This window comes from Oncorhynchus mykiss, chromosome 14, assembly GCF_013265735.2.
Source record: "Oncorhynchus mykiss isolate Arlee chromosome 14, USDA_OmykA_1.1, whole genome shotgun sequence".
In the NCBI taxonomy this organism is placed as follows: Eukaryota; Metazoa; Chordata; class Actinopteri; order Salmoniformes; family Salmonidae; genus Oncorhynchus; species Oncorhynchus mykiss.
Window position 1 is genome coordinate 12,883,322 of NC_048578.1, and position 24,394 is coordinate 12,907,715.

The 24,394-nt window shown below is 42.8% G+C and overlaps 1 protein-coding gene across 2 annotated transcripts; it reads right to left on the reverse strand.

Annotated features, from left to right (window-relative positions):
- Nucleotides 1-5,390: 5,390 nt before the first annotated feature.
- stx3a (syntaxin 3A) lies at nucleotides 5,391-23,527 on the reverse strand. Of its 2 annotated transcripts, XM_036942963.1 has the most exons (11): nucleotides 23,074-23,525; nucleotides 10,163-10,237; nucleotides 9,974-10,073; nucleotides 9,789-9,863; nucleotides 9,613-9,683; nucleotides 9,377-9,485; nucleotides 9,212-9,285; nucleotides 9,017-9,151; nucleotides 8,305-8,415; nucleotides 7,086-7,204; nucleotides 5,391-6,412 (listed from the first exon to the last, which is right to left on the reverse strand). In XM_036942963.1, the coding sequence occupies exons 1-10, from the start codon at nucleotides 23,101-23,103 to the stop codon at nucleotides 7,115-7,117; spliced, it is 870 nt and encodes a 289-aa protein (XP_036798858.1). In that variant the 5' UTR covers nucleotides 23,104-23,525; the 3' UTR covers nucleotides 5,391-6,412; nucleotides 7,086-7,114. The 2 variants fall into 2 exon arrangements, with proteins under 2 accessions (XP_036798858.1, XP_036798859.1); XM_036942964.1 differs by lacking the exon at nucleotides 7,086-7,204 and having other exon boundaries at nucleotides 23,074-23,527.
- Between the last annotated feature and the right edge of the window lie 867 nt (nucleotides 23,528-24,394).

Genomic DNA, 24,394 nt, shown 5'->3' on the forward strand with positions numbered 1-24,394 from the left:
TGCCCCATTCAACTCGTCTGAATAGCACCTGCCAACGGAAAAAAATCCATATTATTTCAGATGAGTACAAAGAAAGAATCAAAGACAAAGACAAGAGGCGCACTAATACGATGCACACACAATATTTTATTACGTAACAGATTTTACTAGGCTGACCCACAACCACACTGACTGAAACCCCTCATCACCGAAAATACCATCACTAACAATTCAGCACAATACATGACACAGCATACCGTGAAAAATTGTATGACTGACAACCTTACGAAACAAATACACATTCAATAAAAGATATGCCTGGAGAAATGAAGGATTTTGACCATGAATCACGGCTATAACTGTATTTAAAACTTGGAATTTTGTGCTAAAATATAATATAATCTATATTTTATTATGCACATATTTCATTGATACCTTTAATTGCATCATTGATACCTTTAACCAAATATACCCCCAACATATGTTGCATACAGATGATACTCCTACAACGTCCTACTGTCATGGCCAGGGGCGAAAATCTCAGTTCATAGGTCTACGGGATTTTCATTTGAGTCCTAGGATGGAATATCACACTGACCCTATGTCATCTGAATGAGAAATTGAAGCAGTGAGCTAAATAAATACACATTTAAATAACAATAAGACATTTTACTACAGCAAGAGGACAGAGAGAACCAGGTCAGGGCGCATGGGAGGCAGAGTTAAGTAAAGGTTATTTTTACATTTATTTTTTGATTTCGAGTAATAAGGAAGAAACGGACACCAGTCAAAAAGGTTCTATGGGAAACGCAGGCCATTCTTCTATTCATCTGAAAGCAAGGGAAAGGAAATATAATGAAAAAAAAGTGGAAACAGAGTTTTCCATTGATAGTCATGTGGACCATAATCTAAATGATGCTAGATGGATAACCATGTGTGTCCTTTACCTGCTGTAAACCTCTATGAGAAGAAACTATACAAATAGGAAAACCCAACGATCCCGATAATGGCACAGCACAATGTGATCATCATCTTCTTCTGTAGATTAAAAAAACCAACAGAGCAAAAGAAGTGAGAAACAAAAAAAAAGAGGATAGGAACCCATCATAGCACAGTTAAAATATAACAGAACGGATTGCTGGTCCCTATTGGACTTAATCAAAAACACTTAAAGTATTTAACAAATTCGTTATGTACAACCTACAGTATACGCTACCGGTCAAAAGTTTGAGAACACCTACTCATTCAAGGGTTTATCTTTATTTTTACTATTTTCTACATTTTAGAATAATAGTGAAGACATCAAAACTGTGAAATAACACTTATGGAATCATGTAGTAACCAAAAAAAGTGTTAAACAAATATATTTTATATTTGAGATTCTTCAAATAGCCACACTTTGCCTTGATGACAGATTTGCGCACTCTTGGCATTCTCTCAACCAGCTTCACGAGGTAGTCACCTGGAATGCATTTCAATTAACAGGTGTGCCTTCTTAAAAGTTCATTTGTGGAATTTTTTTCCTTAATGCGTTTGAGCCAATCAGTTGTGTTGTGACAAGTTAGGGGGGTATACAGAAGGTAGCCATACTTGGTACCTTCTGTATACCCCCCATACCCCCCGTTTTCTAAAATAAGCAAAGAGAAACGACAGTCCATCATTACTAACACATAAAGGTCAGTCAATGTGGAACATTTCTAGAACTTTGAAAGTTTCTTCAAGTGCAGTTGCAAAAACCATCAAGCACTATGATTAAACTGGCTCTCATGAGGACCGCCACAGGAATGGAAGACATAGAGTTACCTCTGCTGCAGAGGATAAGTTCATTAGAGTTACAAGCCTCAGAAATTGCAGCCCAAATAAATGCTTCACCGAGTTCAATTAACAGACATCTCAACATCAACTGTTCAGAGAAGACTGTGTGAATCAGGCCTTCATGGTCAAATTGCTGCAAAGAAACCACTACTAAAGGATACTAATAAGAAGAGACTTGCTTGGGCCAAGAAACACAAGCAATGGACATTAGACTGGTGGAAATTTGTCCTTTGGTCTGTAGTCCAAGTTGGAGATTTTTGGCTCCAATCGCTGTGTCTTTGTGAGACGCGGTGTGGGTGAACGGATGATCTCCGCATGTGTATTTCCCACCGTTAAGCATGGAGGTGGTGTTATGGTGTGGGGGTGCTTTGCTGGTGACACGGTCTGCGATTTATTTAGAATTCAAGGGACACTTAACCAGCATGGCTACCACAGCATTCTGCAGCAATACAAGATCCCATCTGGTTTGGGCTTAGCGGGACTATAATTTGTTTTTCAACAGGACAATGACCCAACACACCTCCAGGCTGTGTAAGGGATATTTTACCAAGAAGGAGAGTGATGGAGTGCTGTATCAGATGACCAGACCTCCACAATCACCCGACCTCAACCAAATTGAGATGGTTTGGGATGAGTCTGACCACAGAGTGAAGGAAAAGCAGCCAACAAGTGCTCAGCATATGTGGGAACTCCTTCAAGACTGTTGGAAAAGCATTCCAGGTGAAGCTGGTTGAGAGAATGCCAAGAGTGTGCAAAGCTGTCATCAAGGCAAAGGCTGGCTATTATAAGATTCTCAAATATAAAATATATTTTGATTTGTTTAACACTTCTTTGGTTAAAAGATGTCTTTACTATTATTCTACAACACAAAAATAATGTAAAACCCTTGAATGAGTCTGTTCTAAAACTTTTGACCGGTAGTGTATCATTTTGAAAATGTGAAATTTTATCATCAGTAATAGACATTCTGTGCAAAACAAGGTAGATAGGACTGTAAACATCTCATCAAAACTCCAATGGAAGGAGACAGTAACCCATAGGAGGATGACATACGAAGGACCATGCTAACATGGGAGAGCAGGGGGGAGGGTGTGTGTCTGGGTCAGTATGGCCTGTTTTTGTGTGTGTGTGTGTGTGTGTGTGTGTGTGTGTGTGTGTGTGTGTGTGTGTGTGTGTGTGTGTGTGTGTGTGTGTGAGAGAGAGAGAGAGAGTGAGTGAGACAGAGAGAGAGAGACACACACATACCTGCTCTTGATTGCTTCGATCACGTGGACTGGGATATGTTCCGCATTGCGTCAAACATTGACGAATACGCTGAGTCGGTGAGCGAGTTTATTAGCAAGTGCATCGGACATGTCGTACCCACAGCAACTATTAAAACATTCCCAAACCAGAAACCGTGGATTGATGGCAGCATTCGCGCAAACCACTGTTTTTAATCAGAGCAAGGTGACCGGAAACATGACCGAATACAAACAGTGTAGCTATTCCCTCTGCAAGGCAATCAAACCAGCTAAGCGTTAGTATAGAGACAAAGTAGAGTCGCAATTCAACGGCTCAGACACAAGAGGTATGTGGCAGGGTCTACAGTCAATCACGCATTACAAAAAGAAAACCAGCACCGTCGCGGAACAGGATGTCTTGCTCCCAGACAGACTAAACAACTTCTTTGCTCGCTTTGAGGACAATACAGTGCCACTGACGCGGCCCGCTACCAAAACCTGCGGACTCTCCTTTACTGCAGCCGACGTGAGTAAAACATTTAAACGTGCTAACCCTCGCAAGGCTGCAGGCCCAGACGGCATCCCCAGCCGCTTCCTCAGAGCATGCGCAGACCAGCTGGCTGGCTGGTGTTTACGGACATATTCAATCAATCCTTATCCCAGTCTGCTGTTCCCACATGCTTCAAGAGGGCCACCATAGGTTTCTTGGGTACAGGAACAAAGGTAACTGAGCTAAACAACTACCGCCCCGTAGCACTCACTTCCGTCATCATGAAGTGCTTTGAGAGACTAGTCAAGGACCATATCACCTCCACCCTACCTGACACCCTAGACCCACTACAATTTGCTTACCGCCCCCAATAGGTCCACAGACGACGCAATCGCAACCACACTGCCCTAACCCATCTGGACAAGAGGAATACCTATGTGAGAATGCTGTTCATCGACTACAGCTCAGCATTTAACACCATAGTACCCTCCAAACTCATCATCAAGCTCAAGACCCTGGGTCTCGATCTCGCCTTGTGCAACTGGGTACTGGACTTCCTGACGGGCCGCCCCCAGGTGGTGAGGGTAGGTAACAACATCTCCACCCCGCTGATCCTCAACACTGGGGCATCACAAGGGTGCGTTCTGAGCCCTCTCCTGCACTCCCTGTTCACCCACGACTGCATGGCCATGCATGCCTCCAACTCAATCATCAAGTTTTCAGACGACACTACAATGGTAGGCTTGATTACCAACAACGAGGAGACGGCCTACAGGGAGGAGGTGAGGGCCCTCGGAGTGTGGTGTCAGGAAAATAACCTCACACTCAACAAAACAAAGGAGATGATTGTGGACTTCAGGAAACAGCAGAGGGAGCACCCCCCTATCCACATCGACGGGACAGTAGAGGGTAGTAAGTTAAGTTCCTCGGCGTACACATCACGGACAAACTGAATTGGTCCACCCACAGACAGCATGGTGAAGAAGGCGCAGTAGCGCCTCTACAACCTCAGGAGGCTGAAAAAATTCAGCTTGTCACCAAAAGCACTCACAAACTTCTACAGATGCACAATCGAGAGCATCCTGTCAGGCTGTATCACCGCCTGGTATGGCAACTGCTCCGCCCACAATCGTAAGGCTCTCCAGAGGGAAGTGAGGTCTGCACAACGCATCACCGGGGGCAAACTATGTATATACTGTACCCGATACCATCTACTGCATCTTGCCTATGCCGTTCTGTACCATCACTCATTCATATATTTTTTATGTACATATTCTTCATTCCTTTACACTTGTGTGTATAAGGTAGTTGTTGTGAAATTGTTAGGTTAGATTACTCATTGGTTATTACTGCATTGTCGGAACTAGAAGCACAAGCATTTCGCTACACTCGCATTAACATCTGCTAACCATGTGTATGTGACAAATCAAATGTAATTTGACTTCACAGTACCTTTAACCCAGACTCTAGGTTAGGGTTCCCCAACTAGCAGCCCCCTGGCCAAATTTGGCCTGCGGGTGATTTTATTTGGCCCCCAATGTTCAGAGAAAAAAACCTGTTTAGGCTTCTTGCATTCCATTTGCAGTCTACAAATTATGTTACTGCTCCATGACCATCCGCTCAAGAAAAACAGCCCACAGCTAATTCTAGTTGATGATCCCTGCTCTAGGTGCAGCCATTGCCGTAAGAGATCTCATTCGCCACTTGCTGTATTACAATACAGCAGATTGATAATTACCTATCACCATCAATACACATTTCTTCAGAGAAACACATGCACTTAGTCAAACAAGATTCCCTCTGCTAACTCAGTATTGCACAGCGCAAATTTCAGCAGCATAAATCACAAAACATAGAAAAACAAAGCAGTCTCAACCAAACCATTAAAAAACGAAATATTTTATTCCTTCATTAAAATCTCTGGAATCCATCATAATACTACAGTGAAGATTACATTTAAAATGTTCAGCTTGAAATGTCCAGACCCTCAATGTCCCATTTAGAGCCTCGTCATTGGCTACTGCATCTGAGGTGCATGAAATGAATTTTATTGGACAGATTGTAAAGGAAGGCATAAGAAGCAAATCAGATGTTCGACGAAGATCTCTCCCAAACGCTCAGAGGTAAGGTGTGCTTTAGGAATTTTTTTAAACTATTCAAGTGGCACCAAACATGCACAGAGTCATTGCTTTCACATAGACTGAAGTGAAATCCACTCGTGTCCCTCAATACAAGAATCATAGGGGAGTTAAACAATGCACCATTCCTCTGTGGGCTGGAGGAGGCTACTTTTCAGCTTGGAGGTTCAGAATGGCAAGACAACAAGGCAAGGGTGGTGGCGGGGGTCATTAGGTTTCTGTAACGGGGAAAGGAGTGTCAGGTTCCCTTAAGTGCGGATCAAGATCAATCAAATTATTAACATTATTGGAAAAATAGAAAGCAGTTCAGAGAATTTAAATGAAATGTTGCACGGTGTCCATTTAGTTGTGTGTGAGGGTGAAGATTTCCACTTCTTCAGATTCCCTTTTTTTGTTTAGCTTTATCAGGGGCTAATAACCAGTCTCAGCTTTGGTCCCCTTGTTTCTCTCCCACCTGGTGCTCATCCTCTCAGCCACCCCAAGGGGAATACCAGCCTGCTCCAACTAGGAAGTCCCACTGGCTGGGCCTTTTTCTATAGTTACAGTAAGAGAGGGGGAGTGTCCAAGGGCAAGGGAAGGGATAGGTTAAGTCTTCATCCCCCTCTTTGGCTTCACAGCTCGAGGAGGGCAAGATTGAGTGATGAAGATGAATGAAGAGGGTGAGGTTAGGGGGCGTGGTCCCTCTATTACCCTACTGTCTGTGATAGGATGATGGCGAGGATGAGGACAGCGAGCACAGCACAGACCACTGCTATAATGATTGTCTTCTACAGAGGGGGAGAAAAAAAGGGGAGAACAAATACATGTATTTACGGTAACAAATGAGATGGTGTTAGACAGACAGAGGTACTGAGGGAAATGAAGCTCTTAACATGATGGGCGGGAATCTCATGCACTGTTAGCCATCATCAGGTCATTCTGACCAATGGAGGCTCTTTGATGCAGAGTATGCAGAGCTTTTATTGTCCGATACGGGTCAGTGATTGACAGCAAATGAAGATCCCGCCCATCATAACACAGTGAATCATCATCACATGTATAGTCAAACAGGACACACTACACAGCCCAAAGACCCCAATGAGAAACTGAAACCCGCATATACAATCCCACACATCCCAAAGACACCATTGAGACGGACACACACCGTGCCAATCAGTGACCAGGCCATAGAGCTAAATAATATAATTTCTATGGACCCAGCCCTTAACATAAGCAACAAGAGCACTTGTGTTATGCTTAGCAGGAACTCCTGATAAGACATGCAGTACCCAGAGATAGTCCAAACGCACCCCATAAACAGACCAAGGAGCATGAACACATACACATTTTACCACCACCACACACACACACAGCCGAAGGCAAGGAAAATGTAAAACGTTGCCAAAGTTCCAGATCCCACTACACCCACTAACACTCCAGAGTCCCTCCAACTTTACTCACCCTTTACACAACTCTTAATCGCACATGTCTCATTTCTCCTTCAATCCCACCGACAACCCAATAATCAGAGCCACTATAGCCAGCACGATAACCAGAACTGCCACTATTATCACCATTTTCTGTGGGGAACAATTAAGTGTCTGCTATGAAGACCATTTATTGTGGGCAACAACCTTAATAACAATTGAAAAGGACAAAGCAACAACAAACATCTCTTTCGAACATTTTTAAACATCCTAAAACATACATGCATGCATGACTCAGAGCAAAATGTTACATAAAGTGACCATAAATCACTCTAAAACACGCAAATCTACAGTCAACCACCAAATCAAGGGGTCCCGAGTGGCGCAGCAATTTCAGGCACTGCATCTCAGTGCTAGAGGAGTCACTACAGACCCTGGCTCGATTCTAGGCTGTATCACACAACCGGCCGTGATTAGGAGTCCCATAGGTAAGCGCACAATTGGCCCAGCATCATTAGGGTTTGGCCAGGGTAGGCCGTCATTGTAAATAAAAATTTGTTCTTAACTGACTTAACTAGTTAAATAAAACTAGAAAGGAAGCGGAAAATGAAGAGAGAGAAGGAGAAAGAGGTGTGTGTGTGTGTGTCCTCTGTTGAGGGGTATTGGTCCAGATCTGGAGAAGGAGGGTTCAAGGTTTGGGATGGGGATCGTTGGGTACCAGGGTGCCAGCCCAATAGATGCTGGTCAACGGATCAGGAGGAAAGGCCAGGGGGTGGGACTTGGGCCTTTTTATTGCCACTCACACGACGGGCCTCCTGCTGAAACTTGGCGGCTTTCTTAGTGTCAGCTACCGCCCGCTCCACGAAGCCCACCGATTGGTCCATGTTGCTCTCAATCCTTTCAATCATTCCACCCTGGCAGAGGGCAGGACATTGTAGGAAAGAGATGTGCAGAGGAAGTGACAGAGAGAGACGGGTGCAGAGAAAAGCAGAAAAGACGACAAACGTAGATTGTTTTACGGTGGCGTGTGTGTGATCAACAGTGTGTGAGGGGAGTGTATACAGTCCTTAGAGTGCACGTGGTTTACTAATGTGAAGGTGTGTGAAAATGTTGATGTGCTTCAGAAATTGCTGCATACTGTACAGAAGCTTCCTAGAAACAGGGACAGTTACCTCAGTAGATTCAGGTTAAGGTAGTTAGTAAGACGGGTGTACTTGATGATTCATATCAGGGTGTTGGATGGAGTGCAGTACCTTGCGTGCTTTGCTCTGGTACCTGATGGCTTTTTTGGTCTCAGTCTTAGCCACTGCTATGTGGTCCTGCGCTTTACACACTTGAGCTTCTATATTGTTTACAATGTCACCCTGAAACAAACAAAACACACACAGTGAGTATACAGACAAAGAAAAAAACAATAAGAAAGCAGGAGTATCTATTCAACTCCATGGTAACAGAGAGAATCAGACAAAAAACAAAGAGGAATATGTTAGGAAGTGGTAAGATGCTTACCTCGCACACGACTTCCCCTCAGACAGCATAGGATAACCAACAAGATACATGTGGTTACATAGAGTATATGTAGCTGTGGTGACTATACAGTATGGGGTTGTGTCGATTCCAATGTGGCTACGTTAAATGTGACTCTTACTAAGAATGGAGACTCGCACTGAAGATGAATGAGTTATGGGAGGGAGAGAGATGGACACAGAAACAAGGGGAACTCTGTCCCAAAACATGGGGAAAGGAAAGCACAGCAGAAGAAGCGGGGGAAGGAACAGAGAACGACCAGGAGAAAGTGAGAGGTTACTGGGAAAGAGAAGGTAAAAACAGCACGGTTGACAGACAAAGAGGGAGCGAACAGGAGAAAACAACGTTAGACACAGTGGGGTTAAAATGTAGGGTAGAGATCTGAGATAATGATGGATGGATGACTGAATAGATGGCTGAGACAGAGGAGGAGTGTACCTGGCTCTCCACTAGCATGGCGATGTCCACGAACATGTCATGTAGCTCTTTGATGCTGCTCTCCAGACGCACAATGTCTTTGTGTCGCGCCTCGATCTCACTGAGAGCCTGCTTCGAGATCCCAGAGTCCATGATCTAAAGAAAGGAGACCCTTAGTACACGCACTCGCGCGCACACACACACACAATTTCTTACCCCTGAAGTGAAAACGGCTGAGTTTCCACCCTCTAACATCTCTTCAAGCTCCTCGTCTGTCGTAGCTTTACCAGCTGAGAAACAGAGAATCATTTTAGTACATACATGAGGTTATGGTCCACTTGTGTGCATATAAAACAGTGTGTAAGACTGTGGGTAACTCACTGATCTCTAGTTGTCTCTGGATGCGTCCTTTACTCCTCTCCCTGAAGTCCAGCTGGGCCTCGTTGTACTTGGTCATCACGTCTACAAACTTCCTGGACAGCACTGCATGCTGGGAGGACATGAAACAGACAGGGCCACAAGCTTTAACAATCCAATAGTTATTCATTTCTATAGTAACATTGACGGTTAGGCACCGGGTTACGTAAACGGTTAGGGGAGAATTTTCAGAAGCTGACCTGTGATTTGCGTATCCGCATGTCGGCTGAAATCCTCTCCTCTTCCTCAGACTCCAGATTCCTCTCGATGGCTGAGAACCAATCAACATGATTCACCAATCAGTATTCACCCATACCCGAATTAACCAATCAGCATTTAGTCTGTCTGTGATTCGTATCATGTGTGAGGGTCTTACTTTTGAGTTTGTTGCGGGCGTTGTTAGCCATCTTCTTGATGTCGTTGGTGACAGCCTCCAAGTCATCCTGCGTTTCTGGAGGAAAAAACACAAATGAAAACAGACACACTGACAGTAACAGGCAAAAGGTAGAAAAGATGGGTGGGGAGGGGTTCATAGAGAGTAGCAGAGGCAGTATGTTTTACTCTGGTCTGATGTGGGGGCAGACAGTATGACTGAGTAGAGCTTCTTGACTTCAGAGACATTCTCATCAATTTTATCAATACTGTTCCTGATGTCCTCGATCTGAAACAGAGTAAAAAAATTGTTACACACACACACACACCACCACCACCCCCCCCCCACCCCCCACCACCCATTTCAAAAACACTCACCTGAGAGAAGAACTCATCCATAAAAGCTGCATTGTCAATAGCAATTTCCACTTCCTCATCGTCATTGTCGCATGTCTATGAGGAAAAGCAGAAGGCAGCATGAGTAGATTACGTAATGTATTCAAACACAGTGGATCAACCGCATATGTACACTGACGTCATAACTGTAAATAGAGAGCATAAGTACAGAGACCACAAGGCTTGGTGATACCGACACTGAGAAGGGCGAGGAGGGCTGAGGAAACAGAACCAGTTTTTAGCTGACCACTCCTGCATGAATAAACGTCAGACAAAACGAGTAAAACAGACAACACCACCATGTCTGTATTGTCAGCTGACCTGAAAGGGGGGAAGGGGGGGGGGGGGCAAGACATAATATTTAAGTGCCTTTGAACAGGGTATGGTAGTAGGTGCCAGGAGTACTGGTTTGAGTGTGTCAAGAACTGCAACACTGCTGTTTTTTTGAACGCTCAACAATTCCCTGTGTCTATCTACCTGTGCCCATCACCCAAAGGGTCTATCCAGTCAACTTGACACAAAAGTGGGAAGCATTGGAGTCAACACGGGCCAGCGTCCCTGTGGAACGCTTTCGACACCTTGTGGAGTCCATGACCCAACGAATTGAGGCTTTTCTGAGGGCAAAAGGGGGTGCAATTCAATATTAGGAAGGTGTTTTGTACATGCAGAGTATGTACACACACTTATTACATACATACATACACGCTCAAAAGTTTGGGGTCACTTAGAAATGTCTTTGTTTTTGAAAGAAAAAACACCAGAGTGTAGATTAAAATACCAGAGTGTAGATTAAAATACCAGAGTGTAGATTAAAATACCAGAGTGTAGATTAAAATACCAGAGTGTAGATTAAAATACCAGAGTGTAGACATTGTTAATGTTGTAAATTACTATTGTAGCTGGAAACGGCTGATTTTTAATCGAATATCTACATAGGGGTACAGAGGCCCATTATCAGCAACCATCACTCCTGTGTTCCAATGGCATGTTGTGTTACTAATCCAAGTTTATCATTTTAAAAGGCAAATTGATCATTAGAAAACCCTTTTGCAATTATGATAGCACAGCTGAAAACTGTTGTTCTTATTAAATAAGCAATAAAACTGGCCTTCTTTAGACTAGTTGAGTATCTGGAGCATCAGCATTTGTGAGTTCGATTACAGGCTCAATATGGCCTGAAAAAAAAAGCACTTTCTTCTGAAACTCGTCAGTCTATTCTTGTTCTGAGTAATGATGGCTATTCCATATGACAAATTGCCAAGAAACTGAAGATCTCGTACAACGCTGTGTACTACTCCCTTCACAGAACAGTGCAAACTGTCTTTAACCAGAATAGAAAGAGGAGTGGGAGGCCCTGGTGCACAACTGAACAAGAGGACAAGTACATTAGAGTGTCTAGTATGAGAAACAGACGCCTCACAAGTCCTCAACTGGCAGCTTCATTCAATAGTACCCGTAAAACACCAGCCTCAACGTCAACAGGTAACTTCGGGATGCTGGCCTTCTAGGCAGAGTTGCAAAGAAAAATCCATCTCTCAGACTGGCCAATAAAAATAAGAGATTAAGATGGACAAAAGAACACAGACACTGGACAGAGGAACTCTGCCTAGAAGGCAAGCATCCCAGAGTTGCCTCATCACTGTTGACATTGGGACTGGTGTTTTGCGGGTACTGTTGTGAGCATGCCTGCTCCATTCTGTGCTCTCGATGACAACAGGCCATGAATTGTATCAACATTGCGCGCTGCTCCAATGTAACAAATGTACAAATTTAACTGAACAGAAGACTCATCAGGGTCACTGCTAAATTCTATATATTTTTTTAACTGATGTTGGTAGTATCGTATGAGACGTTTTGGTACCAGTACACCGTGCAACACTACTCTGTACCGGACATTATTACTAAGTAGCATTAGTCTGAAGTCCACTCAGTGTTCTCCTTGTTCAATGTAAAAGGGTTATCCATTTCATGTCAACCAACATCTGTTATGATGCATGTAAATGTAATTCAGAATGACTATTTAGTCTTGTGATTCAGGAAGGCTATTAGCTTTTGCTCTATAGGCCTTTGCCTTTAATCCAACATGCCTTTTAGGCATTTTGCTCTTTAGCCACCATGCTTTCAGCCGCTGTTAGCCACTAGGGCTAAAACACCAGCATGTTTAGCCTCTGGTGCTATTAGCCTTTTCATTTTGACATGATTAGCTACCTGTAGACTGGAAGCTCTTTTTACTTCAAATTTGACTCAAGTCTTGTCTCCTCTTTACCTTTAAAAATAGTCAACTATGCCATTGCAGAATTCAATCTACACCTCTCTGCATGTTGTCTTTTTTTCCCCCTCAGCTAACAACTAAAATCTCAAACTGAATGTCAGTGTTTGTCTTAGAGTGCTACTGTATGACTTGAGTCCAAAGTCCGAGTGCTTTACGTTCCTTGTCAAAAAGCAAGATCAAAGTCGAGACAAAGATGTGGCACGGCACCTCTTGTTTTTCTCCTCATTCCCAGTCCCTCCCTCCCCCTTGCTCACTCATTCCACAAATGCATCAGCTGAGTTCAAGGTCTCGGAGTCAGCTGATTCCCCTGTCAGTCACACTGCATACAGGTTGGACACACCAATACAGTACTTTTTAAATCATAAAACTGGAAAGGAGAGCACTTCCAAGATAAGGATTGTTGGTGGGGAATTAAATTCACCAGGATATATTTTCTCATCATGAGACTAAGGGGGGTATAAAGATTTACTCATGATTTACACTAGCAAAAGCTCTATACATGTAAAGACATACCTATGGACACTCACATGCCTAGTTAGACACAGACACACAAACAGTCTCACTCTCTTACAGTGGTAATGCTGCGGCAGTGAGATGAGACTATGCACTCTTTTCCTTCCTGTGTACTCACTCAAGTCTCTCAACAAAAACGAGGGAGGGGGAATAAAATATGTGAAAGAGTTGGGTTTGTGATGAAGTGTGTCAATTTAACACGGAGACCACTCGGTTACAAGGGTGGCTCAATCTCTCTCTTTAGTCATCTGTCGGTTATAGAACCTTCTCAACCAGGCTCACAAATGTAGCTAACTCATCTTGTGATTTATGACTCCACTGCCCTTGAGAGGATTCTGAACATGCAACTCGAGACATACAATACCAGTCAAAAGTTTGGACACACCTACTCATTCAAGGGTTTTTCTTTATTTTTACTATTTTCTACATTGTAGAATAATAGTGAAGATATCAAAACTATGAAATAACCCATGTAATGTAGTAACCAAAAAAATAGTGTTAAACAAATCAAAATATATTTCATATTTGAGATTCTTCAAAGTAGCCACCCGTTGCCTTGACGCTTGGCATTCTCTCAACCAGCTTCATGAGGTCACCTGTAATGCATTTTAATTAACAGGTGTGCCTTCTTAAAAGTTAATTTGTGGAATTTCTTTCCTTCTTAATTAGTTTGAGCCGATCAGTTGTGTCGTGACAAGGTAGGGGTGGTACACATGAAAACATTTGATGAAGATGGTGAATAATCACTGCAAGACGAATAGGTAGAGGAGAGCCTCATTCTGGTCCAAATATGAAAAATCAGGACCCTCAAGAAAACCAGGCATTAAAATAAAATTCAACAATATTCAGAAATGTATTGACCTTAGCTGGGAATCAAATAAATATTTTAAAAAACGAACGAATTTGCCCATGTTTATCATATTTCCAGCAACGTTCTGTGGAGGCAATGAGAATACCCATCTGTGTGTGTGTGCGGTGCGCACGTCTAGCACTTTGTGTGGCCGTTAGCAATGATGCTTATTCTTCTGGTAGATGGAAAGGAGTCCCCAAAACCCAGCATGTTAACGACAAAGTAGCCTGTTTCCCTGGCAGAATGATATCACGATTATTCATCAATCCAGTGGGTATTTGTTTTGCAAACTCTACCATCACATGTACGATACAAAAACACAGCTAAAGAGAAGCCTCTTGCTAGGTGTGCACAAAATATCTCAGATTATTCCCAGACATCTAAAGTCGTCTCCTGATGTGGTTTAAGCATTGTGGACTTGAAAACAACAAAATAGGATGTTCAATTTTTTTTAACTATGATTTTGAGAGCAAATACCTGAATAAAAAAATGATAATCTGGGCTATTTACTTCATGTTTCAGTTTGAATAAAACACATCATTTGAAGAACAAACATGGCGGCATAGCAATTAATATATTGCAGTAAATCTGTAAATAAAACTTTAATATTCAAGAGTTAAAAGATGCTCAAAGTTTGTTCATACCTCACCATGAGACATCCATGTCTTTCTCATTGGAAAAGATAAACGGTTGAGATATAATTCTAAAGCTTAGAAACAGGGTTATCAAACTTTTATAATTTCAGGAATAAAATAAGTATAATATATTCTGTCTTTCTTCCCCCATCTTAAACAGCAATGATATAAAAACACGTAATGTTGATATCATTTTCAAAGCTTAGACCTTATTTTACATTATGTCGAGGTGTGCGTTGTGCCTGCCATCAGCTGAGACACAACATGGTCTTGAATACAGACATGGTGGGTTGGGTTGGGCGATATCCAAAATGTGGGAGCCAGATTTTTATACAGTTACTGTACCACACACACAAGGGGCCCTACTAAAATATATATATATACACAGTGGGGCAAAAAAGTATTTAGTCAGCCACCAATTGTGCAAGTTCTCCTACTTAAAAAGATGAGGCCTGTAATTTTCATCATATGTACACTTCAACTATGACAGACAAAATGAGAAAAAAAATCCAGAAAATCACATTGTAGGATTTTTAATGAATTTATTTGCAAATTAAGGTGGAAATAAGTATTTGGTCACCTACAAACAAGCAAGATTTCTGGCTCTCACAGACCTGTAACTTCTTTAAGAGGCTCCTCTGTCATCCACTCGTTACCTGTATTAATGGCACCTGTTTGAACTTGTTATCAGTATAAAAGACACCTGTCCACAACCTCAAACAGTCACACTCCGAACTCCACTATGGCCAAGACCAAAGAGTTGTCAAAGGACACCAGAAACAAAATTGTAGACCTGCACAAGGCTGGGAAGACTGAATCTGCAATAGGTAAGCAGCTTGGTTTGAAGAAATCAACTGTGGGAGCAATTATTAGGAAATGGAAGACATACAAGACCACTGATAATCTCCCTCGATCTGGGGCTCCATGCAAGATCTCACCCCGTGGGGTCAAAATGATCACAATAACGGTGAGCAAAAATCACAGAACCACACGGGGGGACCTAGTGAATGACCTGCAGAGATCTGGGACCAAAGGAACAAAGCCTACCATCAGTAACACACTACGCCGCCAGGGACTCAAATCCTGCAGTGCCAGACGTGTCCCCCTGCTTAAGCCAGTACATGTCCAGGCCCGTCTGAAGTTTGCTAGAGAGCATTTGGATGATCCAGAAGAAGATTGGGAGAATGTCATATGGTCAGATGAAACCAAAATAGACCTTCTTGGTAAAAACTAAACTCGTCGTGTTTGGAGGACAAATAATGCTGAGTTGCATCCAAAGAACACCATACCTACTGTGAAGCATAGGGGTGGAAACATCATGCTTTGGGGCTGTTTTTCTGCAAAGGGACCAGGACGACTGATCCATGTAAAGGAAAGAATGAATGGGGCCATGTATCGTGAGATTTTGAGTGAAAACCTCCTTCCATCAGCAAGGGCATTGAAGATGAAACGTGGCTGGGTCTTTCAGCATGACAATGATCCCAAACACACCGCCCGGGCAACGAAGAAGTGGCTTCGTAAGAAGCATTTCAAGGTCCTGGAGTGGCCTAGCCAGTCTCCAGATCTCAACCCCATAGAAAATCTTTGGAGGGAGTTGAAAGTCTGTGTTGCCCAGCAACAGCCCCAAAACATCACTGCTCTAGAGGAGATCTGCGTGGAGGAATGGGCCAAAATACCAGCAACAGTGTGCGAAAACCTTGTGAAGACTTACAGAAAACGTTTGACCTCTGTTATATACCCTTTGTTGGCAATGACAAAGTATTGAGAAACTTTTGTTATTGATCAAATACTTATTTTCCACCATAATTTGCAAATAGGTCCCTACAATGTGATTTTCTGGATTTTTTTTTCTCATTTTGTCTGTCATAGTTGAAGTGTACCTATGATGAAAATTACAGGCCTCTCATCTTTTTAAGTGGGAGAACTTACACAATTGGTGGCTGACTAAATACTTTTTTTTGCCCCACTGTACACACACACACACATATTTTATAGGTACAAAACAAATTTAGGCAACAGGAATCTTGATCCAGGAGGCAATTCAATGTCTCTGCTGTAACCTAGAAACTTGATTCTGACATCTAGTCCCTTAGATAGCACGTTAACAAACAAATTGCATAGCTGGAGCCCTGAGCTGGATATAATTTTAGATTTGATAGTTATACTTAACATGCAGTTAGTTATAAGCAGTGGCGTAGAACTTACCCACAAACACCTCCCATCAGTATTTTCAAAATACCCCGGTATACCACAGGAGGCTGGTGGTACCTTAATTGGGGAGGATGGGCTCGTAGTAATGGCTGGAGAGGAATAGGTGGATTGTTATCAAATACATCAAAGACATGGTTTCCATGTGTTTGGTGACATTCCATTCACTACATTTCAGCCATTATTCTGAGCCGTTCTTCCCTCAGCAGCCTCCTGTGCGTTAATACAGTATAAATTGTTATATCGCCTAAGGGTGGGTGTCATGTTTTGGCAGATAAATGTATTAAAATTGACATTTCAACTTTCAAATGGTATCACAAAGATGGTTGGAGGGTCCACACATCAGAAAAATGTTGACTTGAATGGGAAATTATACTGCCAAGCCTCCATAGGAAACCTATTGAAATCATAGAGATAAACGGTTAGACAATCATTTAAGTTCACATTTGAAAAGGTGGTTGAACCGGTGGCCATATTTATGGTATTTCAATTCAAAATTGCAGTGGTCTGAAGGGATAGGCTAATTCTATGAATTAAACTGAACAAAAATATAAAAATGCAACATGTAAAGTGTTGGGCCCATGTTTCCTGAGCTGAAATAAAATATCCCAGAAATGTTCCATATGCACAAAATGTTCTCTCAAATTTTGTGCACACATTTGTTTCCATCCCTGTTAGTGAGCATTTCTCTTTTGTCAAGATAACCCATCCATATGACAGATGTGACATATCAAGAAGCTGATTAAACAACATGATCATTACACAGGTGCACCTTGTGCTGGGGACATTAAAAGGCCACTAAAATGTGCAGTTGTGTCACAACACAATGCCACAGATGTCTCAAGTTGAGGGAGCATGCAAATTGGAATGCTGACTGCAGGAATGTCCACTAGACCTGTTACAAGGGAATTTAAATGTTAATTTCTCTACCATAAGCTGCTTCCAACGTTGTTTTAGAGAATTTGGCAGTACGTCCAACTGGCTTCATAACCCCAGACCATGTGTAACCACACTAAGGTCCTCCAAATCAGTCTTCACCTGCAGGATGGTCTGAGACCAGCCACCCAGACAGCTGATGAAACTGTGGGTTTGCACAACCCAAAAATGTCTGCAAACTGTCAAACTTCTCAGGGAATATCATCTGCATGCTCACCGTCCTCACCGGGGTATTGACCTGACTGCAGTTTGGCGTTGTGACTGACTTCAGTGGGCAAATGCTCACCTTCAATGGCCACTTACACACCGGAGAAGTGTGCTCTTCACAGATGAATCCTGGTTTCAACTGTACCGGGCAGATGTAGGACAGCTTGTGTGGGCGAGCGATTGGCTGATATCAACGTTGTGAAGAGAGTGCCCCATGGTGGCAGTGGGGTTATGGTATGTGCATGCATAAGCAACGGACAACAAAGAGAATTTAATTTTATAGATGGCAATTTGAATGCAGAGATACCGTGGCAAGATCCTGAGGGCCACTGTCGTGCCATTCATCCGCCACCATCACCTCATGTTTCAGCATGATCATGCATGGCCCCATGTCACAAGGAAGCTTAAAAATGTCCCAGTTCTTCCATGGCTTGCATACTCAGACATATCACCCATTAAAGCTGTTTGGGGGTGCTCTGGATTGACTTGTACGACAGCGTGTTCCAGTTCCCCCCAAATGTCCAGCAACTTCGCACAGCCATTGAAGAGGAGTGGAACAACATTCCACAATCATCAGCCTGATCAACTATGTGAATGACATCGCTGCATGAGGCAAATGGTGGTCACACCAGATACTGACTAGTTTTCTGATCCACACCCTTACATTTTTATTTTAAAAGGGTACCTGTGACCAACTGATGCATATCTGTATTCCCAGTCATATGAAATCCATAGATTAGGGCCTAATGAATATTTCAATTGACTGATTTCCTTATATGAACTGTAAATTATTGCATGTTGCGTTTATATATATATATATATATATTGATATTTCTATGATTGAAATGACACCCACCCTGTATTCAAGAGCATGCGTCTCAACCGATGGCAGCACAACACTAACACCTCATACACTCAGTGGCATGTTTATGTGTGCCAAGAAAACATTCCCCCACCAGCCTGTACTGTTGACGCGAGGCAGGATGGGGCCATTTTTAGATAATTGATGTTAAAGATATTTTTAAAAGTCAATCTTTAGAAATGTAAAATAATCAAGACATTATCAAATAAAAACTCTAGTTTATATTTTCCAGTGATGAAGACATAGATGTCTCATGGTATGTTGGGGTATGCAAAATGGGTCAGCTTTGAATACCTCTATCTCCTGAATGTTTTGGCATTCAGATCCAAAAAGTCCACTTTCTGACCGCTTCTTCAATGGCCAAACATGTACGGAAAGTTGTTTACGTTAAAAGGGATGCTTTCAAAAAAGTGATTGAATTCAAATGGATTTCCCGAATACTATGGGAGACAGCCTAGTACTTTGAGTGTCACCGAGTACCCAAGGGATGCGTGTCTGAACCCTCTCTGGTCTTCACAGTTCAGTACAGAATGCTGTACAACAACAAAAAAGCCAATCTATGGAGAGATCAAGCTAGTTACTACAGAAACCAGACTGAATATAATATGGTGTTCTCAAGAGACATTATCCTCGGTTTCCTGTTGTAGTCTGTTCTCCTGTCTACTGCACCAGTCAGGTGGTCTGATTATGCACGGTGCATGAACAACAATACAGCCCCACCAATTTAACATTAAGGAAAACAGCAGAGAGATAGAAAACGATGCAGAGGTCTACTACTGCCTCCACAGTCTTGTTTTATGTAAATAGCCATCCCATAAAAAAACATCCCTAAACAAACTGCCACACCATTTTGACTTTACTTCCCTTCCCAGTAGAAACCCATTGTACCTGCGAGATTGTCAATTGCTGCGCCGAGGCATTGGTAAACTAAACATGGCAAATATTTGGCCAACAGTAAGGGGTGGCCATGGTAACAGATCCTGACGCGGCTGGATTGGATCAGCAGCGCCTCACCCAAAGGGGAACCTTACATTCTTCAACAGGACAGAACATCCTGGTTCTCTAGTGTTAGAAACTAAGCTATTAAGAGAGATAATATCTTAAAATACCCAATAAAAGGTTTTAGGCTAGTAGGTCCACTCCAAGAGAGGAGTAGACAGACCAAAGACATAGTGGAAAGAGATCGGCGATGTAGAACAATCTCACCATCATAGGCCTTGCATTACGCTACTGACTTAATTAGTATAGGTGTCAGTTACACCTGCAGTTTAATTACAGGAAACAGATGTATAAATAGATGTGGGAGTTAAATAGCCTACAACCGTGTCTGCCTAGGTGCTTTTAGCAACAAAGGTGTATTTACATATACTAGCGTTGATTTTTCCAATCAATACCTTCATGAAATGCTTACCTTGCAGGCCATAACCAACATTGTGATTTTTAAGTTAAAAAAAAAAAATAGGTATTAGGAGAACAATAGATAAGTAAAGAAATAAAAAACAACAGTAAAAAGATAGTGAAAAATAACAGTAGCGAGGCTATCTACAGGCACCGGTTAGTCGGGCTAATTGAGGTAGTCTGTGGGAAAACAGAAGTTAAACGGGGGGAATTTTAAACAAAATATCTAAAAGGATTATATGATTAAAAATACTTTCCAAACATGGGTCTGTTGTAGACCAACTTCCTGTCTGCTTACCTCATGTCAAAATAAAAGTTAAATTTTTTTTGTGTCCATATATGGCCCACTTGCAGGACTTTTATTTTGGAATGAGGTAAGCAGGGAGAAAATGGGTTTATGGCAGACCTACGTTTGGAAAGTCTGTTAATAATACGATCCTTTAGATATTGTCTCAAATTCCCCTTGTCATAATAACCAACAGTCCTGCCCACCGGCACAATAAGTTGAAATGGAATTGTATTTAACTTCTGGCTTCCCACTGTACAACCCAAAACCATTGAAAGCAGTGCTAGTGCATGTAAATAGGGTTGCTAGGACATTCTGTTTAATTCCATTAGATGTTTTCTCCTCAAAGCCCTCCTGCATAAGGACCAAGCCTACAGACAATCGACAGAGTAAGATGAAATTGAAGTTGATTTAACTTCTGGCTTCCAGCGGACTATTGTGTTTTTATGCAAGCTAATTCCCAGCAACACTAGTGTGTAAATAGTTGTGCTGTCAAGTGACCTAGCTGCTTTTAGCAACACATCCCCCCTTGAACATCCCATTGGTTCCTGCTTGAGTGCCACTGAGTATCCAAGTCCTCTTTGCTAGCTGGCGTCATTCGCTCCTGCCTGCCTAACACAGAACCCAAACCGGCTGCGCGTGTGCACCATAGTGCATACATTTATTTTGTACCCCCACACCAAACGCGATCACGACACGCAGGTTAAAATATCAAAACATATATCAATATCAAAACTCTGAACCAATGACATTAATTTGGGGACAGGTCGAAAAGCATTAAACCTTTATGACAATTTAGCTAGCTAGCTTGCAATTGCTAGCTAATTTGTCCTATTTAGCTAGCTGTTGCTAGCTAATTTGTCCTGGGATATAAACATTGAGTTGTTATTTTACCTGAAATGCACAACGTCCTCAACTCCGACAATTAATCCACACATAAAACGGTCAACCAATTCGTTTCTAGTCATCTCTCCTCCTAGGCTTTTTCTTCTCTTGACTTTATATTGTGATTGGCAACATTCATAAATTAGGTGCATTACCGCCACTGACCTCGTTCGTCTTTCAGTCACCACACGTGGGTATAACCAATGAGGAGATGGCACGTGGGTACCTGCTTCTATAAACCAATGAGGAGATGGGAGAGGCAGGACTTGCAGCGCGATCTGCTTCAGAAATAGAACTTACTTTATTTTACAGGCTGACTACACCGCTCGCGTCGCAAAATAAATGTATAAATATATATTATTAAATTATTGCACACGCCAGCGAGCATCTGCGTTGCCAAGGGCTGAAATAGAAGTCAGTTCTATTTGGGAAGCAGATCGCACTGCAATGCTTTTCGACCTGTCCCCAAATTAATATAATTGGTTCAGAGCTTGTTTTGATATTTTAACCTTTGTGTCGTGATCGCGTTTGGTGTGGGGAAACAAAATACATTATGCACGATGGCGCACGCGTGCAGCCGGTTTGGGTTCCGTGTTAGCCCTTGGCAACGCAGACGCTCGTTGGCGCACACGAGCAGTGTGGGTGCAATAATTGAATATAGATTTCTAAATTTATTTTGCGATGCGAGCGGTGTAGTCCGCCTGTAACACCTGCCCTCAGCATTGTTAACAGAAATGTGGGGAAACAGTGACTAACAGGCAGGGCTAAGGACACTGTGCCATTCACCCCCGTCTCCTCCTAGCACAGCAGACGGGAGCGACACCATGTGCTAACGAGCTAGCTATCACACGGTCTCCCCAGCCTCCCGCCAGCTGTGTACTGGAGAAAAATGCTAGCTACTCCGGTACACAGCAGGTGAGAACGACACCATGTGCTAGCGACACTGTGTGCTCGCTAGCTAGCACACGTGCCACCCACACATTGCGCCTTCTGTGTACCGGAGTCCTCCTTAGCACTAGCTGGCTAAGCTAGCACAGTGTCCTTCGCTCCCTCCTGCCAAATACCTGCCCTCACCATCGTTAACAGAACTGCGGGAATATAGTGTCCGACAGGCAGGGGCAAAGGTCACTACTGGTGTGTACTACCTATAGCTAGCTACCATTGTCACCCTCACCTCTTCTTCTGTGGGGTTTATGGACAGTTGGCATCCAACGTTATTGTGCATTACCACCTACTGTTCTGTAGTGCCCCTGCCTATGTACTGGAGTCATAGCTTAAAAATGTGCCAATAGACGTATAAAGAGGGGTTCCTGTAGGTGCAAGAGTGCCCACATGCAAGAACGCCCCGAATTGCGGGATGCAGTTGCACCTTTCTCCCACATTCTCCAATCCCCTGAGCGTGCAAGGACACACTGTATGACACCTGTGGTCCCTTTACCTTGTCCTCAAACCCAACCCCCACTGTCTGACTGCCGCAGAGAACCCAAACATGTCCCCAAGAGACACACAGCAAAAACATATCCAAGTTGATCAAGTTCATACAACCTTAAACTATTATCTTTGCATCGCCTCTCATTTAGGCAATCTCTTGATTTTTAAATTAAGGCGACTAATTTGTAATCAAATAGCGTCAGTCGACCACAGGCCTTCGGATAGGATGTTGACTAGTTTGTACACTACCAAACAAGACCAATAATGAGGTAAAACATAGTTGTGTCGAATTACAGACACTCGTTTTTTTGCATAGACCATTTGTAATTTGCATGCTGCACAGGAGGTAATAACATCTGTCTAGCTCTGTGAAAGGTGCCTCTGTGTAACACATCCCAGACCCCACTTACAGCTTTGAGTTGTTCCAATCGGTCCTTCATCTTGCCGACTGTTAATAAAACAATCTAAAAGTAAATATAGTGATGTATAATTTTTTTTTTTAAATACGATCCCCAATCTGTGAAATTCGTCAACCAGCTGGACTGCTGGCTATTGAACGGAATCCCACCACCAGTGAGTTGAAAATCAACTATCTCAAAGTCTTGGCAAGGTTCTTCTTGAAAGTGTTTTTTTCCTTCTGCTTTTTCCACCAAATGTCCATACAATATGGCTGCTAGAGGGGAGAAACCCGTGGTTTTTTTGCTAAATCTCTTCGCTCTGCGGATTAAAACAACAGTTGTGTACAGCCCACATAATCTCTTTCGCTCGCTCGCCCCCAGTAATCATCCTAAAACGCACTTTCTCGCTCACGCATGCGTAAACGCCTTCTCGTATACGGGGCCACGCCCTGGCCAGTGTGATACCTGTGTGTTTTGGCCGACCTGCCATGCCATTTAAAGGGGACGCACAGTCGCTGTAAAGTTCATGATTTCATGTTGACAGGGTGAATATGATGAAGCCTACATTATTCTCGAATAAACAGCCGACCCGTATGAGAATGCGCACCAGTCTCCGCGTATTTACGCACGGGTATGTGCGTGTATTTGTTTGGTAAATACACAGGATCGATGTTTCTGCCTACCCTCCAATCCAGAGGGATTTAACATTCATTAACAAATCCCCCTCTCCATCCCCCTCCTCTCTCACACATTCATTCACAGTCTCACACAGATCATCTGTCATCTCTCTCTCTAATAGGAAACGGTTTATTACGGCGAACCTTGACCGATAGCTTGACAGCTGTTGTTGTTTGGCACCCCTACGAATGAGAGTAGGCAAAAAAAAAAAAGCAAGTCTCGGTCATAGACAGACACGCACGCACGCATGCATAGCCAATCAACACAAATCCTATTCAAGTGAATTTGAGGAACTGTGGAACATTCGTTTATGTTAACCACTGACTGTCATGAGTCCACACTATAGACCAGGGGTGTCAAACTCATTCCATGGAGGGCCGAGTGTCATCTGGTTTTTGTTTTTTCATTTAAACGAAGACAACCAGGTGAGGGGAGTTCCTTTCTAATTAATGACCATAATTCATCATCACGTATAAGGGAGGAGTGAAACCCCGCAGACACTCGGCCCTCGGTGGAATGAGTTTGGCACGTGCCATAGACTATATACAGTACCAGTCAAAACTTTGGACACACTTACTCATTCAAGGGTTTTTCTTTATTTAGACTATTTTCTACATTGTAGCATAATAGTGAAGACATCAGACTATGAAATAAT